This window comes from Triticum aestivum, chromosome 1D (genome assembly GCF_018294505.1).
Source record: "Triticum aestivum cultivar Chinese Spring chromosome 1D, IWGSC CS RefSeq v2.1, whole genome shotgun sequence".
NCBI classification, from domain to species: Eukaryota; Viridiplantae; Streptophyta; class Magnoliopsida; order Poales; family Poaceae; genus Triticum; species Triticum aestivum.
The window spans coordinates 406,262,178-406,270,617 of NC_057796.1; the positions used below are offsets into that span (position 1 = coordinate 406,262,178).

Sequence of the window (8,440 nt, forward strand, 5' to 3'; positions counted from 1 at the left end):
AGTATCCAAGACGTATTAACAAAGTATCCTTCGAGTATCGTAATTGTTTTAAATCATTTATTCTCAGATACTCCAGGGACACGTATCGGGGGCGTATCGGAGGAGTATCAGTATCGGATACGGATTCGCTGGTCGACTGAAGTATCCGTGCATTCGAGTAATACACAAAGTAAATCCGTAAAAAAACATCCTAAGTAAGTTGAAACGGCGGGGTGCGAAAAATATCCATTTTCAAATCCTACCGATTTCACTAACCAAACCAAGGAAGCAGCGCACTGGATTTGCGCTGGCAATGTCTTTTGATACATGTGCAAAATCGTCGTTAAAGCAATTTGTGTATGCATACACACAACGAAATAAAGGCAGTATACATATTGCAGCCAGAGCATTCGCATCTCTCATCCAATATTACAGCAAACCAGCAGGAGTACATCAGGAAATCAAGAAACATGGCACCATGTCCTCACCCGACAACAGTCCACCAGTCCCCAGATCGGCGGATCGATCGATGGATCAGCGAAGCTCGTGGATCACTTGTTGTTCATGAGCACCTTGACGAGCTCCTTGCACTGGACGCGGCCCTCGCCGCGGGGGTCGGCCTTGCGGAGCAGCTCGTCGGCCTCCTCCTCCGTGAGCCGGTCGCCGTGGGTGAGCATCACCTGCCGCAGCTGCTCCGCGGGGATGACCCCGCTCCCGTCGTCGTCGAACGCGTCCAGGCACTGGGCCAGGCCCTTGGCCGACACGCCGGCGTTGGCCTTGCGCGCCGCCACGGCCAGGAACGTGGGGAGGTCGACGGCGCCGGCGCCGCCCGCGCCCGCGTCCTCGAGGAAGCCCCGCGCCTCGGCCTCGTCCACGTTCTGGCCCAGCGAGCGCAGCGCCGTGACCAGCTCGCCGGCGGCGATGCGGCCGTCCTCGTCGCCGTCGAACAGGTCGAACACCTCCTTGCACTCGTCCGCCTGCGCCTGGGTCAGCTTGGCCGCCATGGCGGGGAGAGACCAGAGAGAGCTGAACTGCTGAAGGGATAGGGGAAAGAAATGGACTGATTGATTGGCCTAATTGCTGTCCGGGCTGTTCGTCACGATGAAGCAACCTAGCGAAGGTCGCTTTTCTTTTCTTTTGACAGGTCAAAAATTAAGAGAGATCATAAGCAATGACAACTTTCCCTCTCTCGTTATTCTCCGAAGCAAATCGCTTTGAACTCTGCCGATTTTAGCATCTTTATGGTAAAGATATTTATATTATGATAAAAAAATCAACGGCTTATGCTTTGATGTAAACAACTGACAGGTTGAAAAGGGAAAAAGAATAATAGTTCAACGAGCTGGCGCCAACCATGTGCCCAACAATTGATCATCATAGCATAGCGACGTGCCATCCACCACATTTGGTTTCGATCAATCATAAGATGTGGTACAAGTTGCAAATACAATGCAGCTGTTGGATTCGCTGTCGACTTGAGTTGTGTTTCGTCGTCCAACAACTGTACCAAGGCGAATTTGCTCCAGCGCAGTTCAGAGATCACTACCACCGAAGTTGTACAAAGTTCGCAGAAACCAAGCATGCCAAATGAAATCCATACAATGTACTTCCGGCTAACACAAACCAAGCAGACATTTAAAATGCAGGGCGAAACCAAGATTTGCACAAAGCCCCTAAATTCCATGATAAGACGAAGCCTAACAGGCAAGATAAGTGCCACAACCAAAAGAAACCAGGTAATTCCGATGCTGCTCCCCACGACTACACCGCTACAAGATAACCCGACCAACTACCCAACAGGCAACAGTACTTAAAAAAACAGGCGCATAGCACAAAATACAACTTTGCGAGTCTGTCTGGCATTCCATTCCAATCCACTTGAGAGCAAATTTCAAGCTTATTTCGTGGGAGGGACCCCTGTCCTCGCCACCTCACTTGGCCATCATGACCTTGACGAACTCCTCGTAGTTGATCTGGCCGTCGCCGTCCACGTCCGCCTCCCGGATCATCTCGTCCACCTCCTCGTCCGTCAGCTTCTCCCCGAGGTTGGTCATCACGTGGCGCAGCTCCGCCGCCGAGATGAAGCCGTTCTGGTCCTTGTCAAACACGCGGAACGCCTCCTTGAGCTCCTCCTCCGAGTCCGTGTCCTTCATCTTCCTCGCCATCAGGTTCAGGAACTCGGGGAAGTCGATGGTGCCGTTGCCGTCCGCGTCAACCTCGTTGATCATGTCCTGCAGCTCCGCCTCCGTGGGGTTCTGCCCAAGGGACCGCATCACGGTTCCGAGCTCCTTGGTGGTGATGCAACCTGCAGGAAATTCAACATCGATAAGCATTCGTTATCTAGCGCTACGAAATAAAATAAGAGCAAGTTTACTTGGGATTTAAGATTGGTCTGTTCGCCGCATATAAAATACCCAATGTGGGACTGAGTTGGTTCTATTGTCCTAAGAACACATGATATGTCATAATACCTCCAATCAGCATGTTGGGCACTTACACGCGCCTATATATTGTTACTATAAGGAGCTGCAAGTTGGAACAGCTGGGAATCGTAAACAAACATGGCTTTAAAGACGCTTTCCTAAAGTGTCACTGACGTTCATTTCAACATACTGAATTCTGGAAATCAATTTATGAACAGCTGAAGAAATGATGGACCGCCAGGCAGAAGCCTTAAGAAAGCAGTGCTTAGGTTTAGCATCAATTGGATTGTATCCTACCAAGTAAAAAAAAGGTACTTCTTGCTGTCCATTTAACATATGAAATCAAAAGTCAACCTACAATTCTATAAGTCATCATGTACACAATTAGATATGACACAGATCACAGACCAGACCAACTTGCATCTAAAGACGTGCTGAAACATAGTCCTTTAATGTACCAAGCAAGGAAATAACTATTAAATGATGCAGAAATGAGCGACTATGACACTAGAAAAGAGGAATCTACAAATCAAGTGCTGGTCTTAGACTACACAGTTAAGACTAGATCTCCCACTTCTAGGCTATCATCAGAAGCTAGATCATGCTGGTACTGTCACCAAAAAGTCTCACTAAAATCCTTGACATCATCTACTAGTACATCACAGCCAGATCAACACCTCCAATTCTCCATCTAGTCCACTAGTACAAAACAGAAGCTAATTGACCTGATCACTTTACAGCAGTGTATGACAACAACCTGATTCTCAATCTCTCTCATTAGAAGTTCCGAAACACTCTACAGCTCTAAACCCTAGCTCCTAAATGCAACCAGTAGCTGCTGCCCCCGAATTGTTCCTCCCACAGGAGCACCCCGAAATCCTACAAGTCGGAAATCCACCTTAACAGAGCAATCCGCCTGCAGCCCGCCGCGGAACAAACAACAGGCCCGAGCAATCCATCCCGCGCAGGCGCTGGAACAACACCAAAGGCCTAAAGAGACGACGCAACCCAGGCATCACCGACTGGATCTAGAGCGCTCCGAGACAAAACCCAATTCGGCCGGATCGAGCCCGATCCGGCCGGCCGCGAGAGAGAGACAGGGGAGAGGGGGGGTTACCGTCGCCATCCTTGTCGAAGAGGCTGAAGGCCTCCTTGAACTCGGCGATCTGCTCGTCGGTGAGCTGGTCCGCCATGGGGGAGGGAGGGAGGAGGCTTCGAGAAGGTGCGCGCGGGACACGGGGGGCGGCTGCGGGAAGGGGAATAATAAACGGGGCGCGGTGGTTGGCGTTGGCGATGGTGCCCTGTCCGTGGGCTGGGTTTTATAGACCGGTGGCGATTAACGAGGGGGAAGGTTTGCTGGAACCGCCGGTTTTGTATCCGGTTCCCCTTTCCTTTTCTTTTTCCCTTCCTTTTCCCTTTTTTCCTTCCTTGGATCCTTGGCAATCTATGGTTCCATTCATACTCGATTGCGCAACGATGGTTTCCATGTTTATTCTTGTGTGGAATTAGGATTCTATATACTTTAGGCTCCATTGAGTTCTGAGGTATCTTTTGTTTGAGTATATCGATGTATAATAAAGACTTAGCAATGAGTATTCGCAAGAAGAAGAAAAAGACTTAGTAATGAGAGCTGAGTGCAGCGGCCGCCATGGTGAGAGTTGATACATGATGGTCATGAAAGGTTGTCCCTATTATTTAGCACCTCAACAATGATAAAAAAAGTGTTATGGTGTATAGAGCATCCTAAAGGATGTAGAGAGCCAAGGAAAAAAGAAGGGCGAGTGTGCTACAAAGGGAAAAAGCACACAGAAGGATACCATGTTGCATGTAAACCTGGGCATCCTCCGGGCGGGGCCTAGTCCGGGTCAGGCTTTACAAAGCCCAACCTCAAACTCCCAATCCCATTCCCGAGCCCGAAACACATGAACAGTGCACTTTTAAAATTAAAATGATTATTTTTAGGATATTTAAATGATATAATATACTTATATTTCTAATAAAGTAGTTATTTATGCCATGTCCGGGCTTTTTCGTGCTTTCGAGCCGGGCTTCGGGCGAAAAAGCTAAGCCCAAGCCCGGCCCGGTGTCAGCTTTCGGGCCAGGCTGTCCGGGCCGGGCTATCCATGCCAGGGTCTAGTTGCACGTAATGGAGTTCCTTAACCGAACAACTAGCAAGATTACATGTTTCATTGATATAGGGAAAGTATCTGATGCACTAGGGCTTGCGATGCACTTTTTTGGTAGTATTTTGTCTATTCAAGGAGTATCAGTTTGAAATTTTGTGACTCGTTAGATGCGAGTTTCCTGCTGTCTAGAATTTGCTCTCTTTTTTCATTCTTCACAATTCTCCTGTCCCCTTTCTTCTTTTTCTCTTGCGGGGAGACTGACATAAATCAACTCATTGCGGTCCGTTGTTTTTCCTCTTCAAAGTCACAACAAAGTCATCCCGCAAAAAAAAAAAGTCACAACAAAGTCGCCGTACTAAATGGGACGATGTGACTGGTATTTATCTCAAACCTTGCGAGGAGGGAGACGAGTCAAGGCGATGGAGCTAGCAAGTAGCAAGCCGGACCAGGTCACTGCTCCGTCACCGTCAGATCAGACATCAGTCCATGGCGCACAGGAGCCGGCCAAGAAGTTCAGGTCAAGACTGACGTCAAAACACGTCGTCGTCGTTATCTTTTTCTTCGTGACGTGGCAATCAATGCGGTGTTTCGAGCCGAAAGCGATGCGTTTTTTTCTTCTTCCAGGTGTTAGCGATGCGTTTGCTGGCGAGGGCCTTGTTCTTGCATTTCGTTATGTCCGTCCGAGCCCAGCAAGCATGCTTATGGGCATTTTTCGCGTCCCGCGACGAAAAGGCCCGTGGGCTTATTTCGAAACCGTCGCAGAGAGCTGAGATAAGAGGGAGGATTAACTGGCCTCTAAATACCATAAAGAAAAAAAAATCTGGCCTCTAAAATAGTGGGGGCAATGGAAGTTGGAACGGAATGTTTTCCATTGGGCGGCTGCTACCCATAGACCGGATGATAACTTGCAGTTATCATCCGCCTTATCTGCCGTTCGATATGCTTAATCAAGCTCGTCAGTTTGAACCCACACATCGCATCATGCTTGTCTTCACCCGCAGCATCTTTTGCAGCGTAGACAAAAAACCGCTCCATAACAGACGTCGTCACAACTCCGGCGAGCGGGGTTGCCGGCGGCCGCTTGCATCATCCATGGCAGCAGCTCCACGGCAGCACCGTCGGCGCCCGGCGGCGCTGTGATTGCCGACAACGCTTCATTGCAACCCAAGTGAGCTTCAACGGGCCCCGCAGCGCGTCATTGCAACTCCGGCGGCTATCGGCGATGCTTCATTGCAACTCCGGCGCTCCCCGGCGATGTTGCATCACAACACCGTCGGCCGGACGATGTTTCATTGCAACTCCGGCGCTCTCCGGCGATGTTGCATCACAACACCGGCGGCCGGATGATGCTTCATTGCAACTACGGCGCTCCTGGCGATGTTGAACTACAGCACCGGCGGTCCCCAGCGATGCTTCATAGAAAATCCGGCGGCCCCCAACTGCAGCATCCCGCCACTTGCTTGAAGCACAGCAGAGCGCCGGCGGCCCGATGTTGCGCAACTCCTCTCCTCAGCCTCCCCGATGCAGCATGTGCGCCGAGTGGCGACCGCCTCGCGACACCGTCGTCGTCTACAGCTCCGGTGGCTGCTACCACGCAGCCCTGCGGGATCTCGCGTCGCCGCCCACACCATGCGCACCATCGCCCGCCTCGCAGCAACGGCTTGTCGTCGAACGACAACCATCACGGCGCAGCGACGCCCCTTATAGCAGCAGCAGCTCCGCCCGCCGTCGGCAAACATCGACGGATGCTGCGTCGAGAGTGTTTCATCACAACGTCGATGTGCTGTGTCTCAACATGGCCGCCAGCCGCATCGCGTCAGCAGCGGTGGTGCTTGGCGGTGCGGCCTTGTGCATGGCAGCAACCGTGCGGCGGTGCTGTGATATGAGAGAAAAGAGAAGGAAAAATGAGCCTTCGGTCTGCTGAGAAGAAGAAAGGGCGACAAGATAAGATTGGAGTGGTGGAGAGGATAGGTACGTGGGTGGTCCCATGGGAAGCGTGGCCAACGGAGGAGGCGGTTTATGCGACGCGAAAGATCAGCCGGGTGATTTAAAACATTTCCCTTTCCATTGCTGGGAGAATCGTCCAAAGCAGTCTGTTTCTTGTGATTCTCAAAAAAGAAAAAGCAGTCTGTTTCTTGTGATTCTCAAAAAAAAAAAAAAGCAGTCTGTTTCTTGTTAGAGCAGCAAAGTATCATCGGTTCTCACCTTTTCCCATTTTGTCTCTCTCTAAGAAATGTCTTTATTTCGGCTCAAAAAAAGGAAATACTTTTTTTCGAACTTCAAATTCTCCCTGTCCTAGTTCATTCAGAAAAGAAAAAGAATCATTCCCATTCCCATGGTCACAAGTAGAAGAATGCTGGGTAGGTTTACCTCTTTGTCTAGGTTACAGAAGATCTTCAACGGGATTAAAGCTCCAACCGTCCCTGTCGCTGTTGAGCCTTTTGACAAATGCGGCTAAGCTTTGTGATCGCGAGACGCTATCAGTCTACCCTGGCGGTCTCTTTTTGTACCAACATCCACATCACTTGCGTTCGGATGGAATTCTTTTCTTCCAGTGTCTTAGTTACCTACGCCTCCCAAGAACACATTGGCCTCTCAACTTTGTCCATCCTACAGAACTGCTCACACCTACCAGTTCACTCAAAAGTTTTAAGACAAGAAACAAAATGCAGACAACATATCCAGCACAAACATGACGACTGGATTAATATCTGACATGACAGATCACAAAACAAGACCATACATTTTCACAACACTCCCTCTTGCTTCATTTCGCCGGAGTTCAGACGGTTCAAACCCCACGCCACAAGAACAGTTCACTCAAGAAACACAGAAAGAAGAAAAGAGAAACAGATGGTTCCGGAACCCCCCTTATGTACATTGTCAAACTACGCTCTCTTATTCACTCCCATCAGTCCTAATCAGCCACCGTTACTTGTTCCATCTTCCACCAGCGGCATCGGTCACCTCCTCACCAGCGGTTTGTACAGCACGAAGTTCACGTACTTAGACTGGAACCGGTGAGTGAGTCCGAGGGCGAGCAGAGACTGCGCCCCCCACCCTTTCTCGATGAACAGATGGTTGAGGACGACATGCTGCGGCTTCGCCTTCGGAGCGAGCTCGTCCGAGTGATCGGTACCGCCAAGGGCAGTCATGAGAAGCTGAGGTGGAAGAGCGGGCGGATCCTGCTTGGTAAGCTCCTCGTCGGTTGGGAACTCCATGTTGTAGCTGTGTTCAGGCGACGGGGGCGCGTCAAACTCCGCCACGCTGTCAAGACTATCTGGGATATACTCCTAATCAAAACAGAGAAGAGATGCTTTCAGATAAAATCAAGAGCCTACATTCTGGAATATCAATTTAGAGAAGGCCGGAGCAAAATGCTGAAATAGACAGACAGATATAATCCTTACTCACATGGACATCAAGGAGGTTGGCCACCTGCCCTCTTTCATCAGTCACATGAGGTAGTTCGGACACATATCTCGGCACCCCATCAACAATCATCCTGTAATGATATATTCCAGATGGCAGAACTAACAACACAGCGTGATCTTTCCCTGACCTCTCTAACACCTTCCTGAAAGTACTCGTATGGATATTTGGTATTTTAGCATGTCGTTTTCAGAATTGGATAAAACATTCGAATAACAGATCAGGTAAAGGGTAAACCTTGATGTCCAGTTATCCCATGATCCTTCCACAAACACCTCGTTTCCTCCTTGACTCCATGTAATCAAAGTTGGAATTTCAATCTCCGGGGGGTTATTGTTGGTGGATTCATCCGAGCCATTCATCCATGAATGGTTGAAAACAGGTGAAAATTCATTTGGTATCTGCAGCGGAGCTACTGGAACCTGTCAGGTGCAGTTAACCGTCAGTGAAAGCAGGACCATTAATAATGTTCATACATGT

At 49.6% G+C, this 8,440-nt stretch overlaps 3 protein-coding genes across 3 annotated transcripts in view; all 3 read right to left on the reverse strand.

Moving 5' to 3' along the window:
- Positions 1 to 322: 322 nt before the first annotated feature.
- On the reverse strand, positions 323 to 1,161 carry LOC123182435 (probable calcium-binding protein CML9). The gene has a single exon (XM_044594997.1). The coding sequence runs from the start codon at positions 981 to 983 to the stop codon at positions 531 to 533; it is 453 nt and encodes a 150-aa protein (XP_044450932.1). The 5' UTR covers positions 984 to 1,161; the 3' UTR covers positions 323 to 530.
- Positions 1,162 to 1,593: 432 nt separating this feature from the next.
- LOC123182436 (calmodulin-2) lies at positions 1,594 to 3,752 on the reverse strand. The gene is made up of 2 exons (XM_044594998.1): positions 3,520 to 3,752; positions 1,594 to 2,284 (listed from the first exon to the last, which is right to left on the reverse strand). Exons 1-2 carry the CDS (start codon positions 3,593 to 3,595, stop codon positions 1,911 to 1,913), a joined length of 450 nt encoding a protein of 149 aa, XP_044450933.1. The 5' UTR covers positions 3,596 to 3,752; the 3' UTR covers positions 1,594 to 1,910.
- A 3,456-nt stretch (positions 3,753 to 7,208) lies between these two features.
- Positions 7,209 to 8,440, reverse strand: part of LOC123182434 (SNF1-related protein kinase regulatory subunit beta-1) — a 3,795-nt gene continuing 2,563 nt past the window's right edge. Inside the window, exons 2-4 of the mRNA XM_044594996.1 lie at positions 8,198 to 8,382; positions 7,943 to 8,105; positions 7,209 to 7,821 (exon numbers count right to left, since the gene is read on the reverse strand). Coding sequence (XP_044450931.1) covers positions 7,492 to 7,821; positions 7,943 to 8,105; positions 8,198 to 8,382 — 678 coding nt within the window. The 3' untranslated portion in view covers positions 7,209 to 7,491. The remainder of the gene's footprint in view (positions 7,822 to 7,942; positions 8,106 to 8,197; positions 8,383 to 8,440) is intronic.

Bases quoted from the DNA above. Each gene is read 5' to 3' on its own strand.
- LOC123182435 (XM_044594997.1), bottom strand. From the start codon at position 983: ATGGCGGCCAAGCTGACCCAGGCGCAGGCGGACGAGTGCAAGGAGGTG.
- LOC123182436 (XM_044594998.1), bottom strand. From the start codon at position 3,595: ATGGCGGACCAGCTCACCGACGAGCAGATCGCCGAGTTCAAGGAGGCC. The intron at 2,285-3,519 runs GTAACCCCCCCT...AATTTCCTGCAG, and splicing joins CTTCGACAAGGATGGCGACG to GTTGCATCACCACCAAGGAG.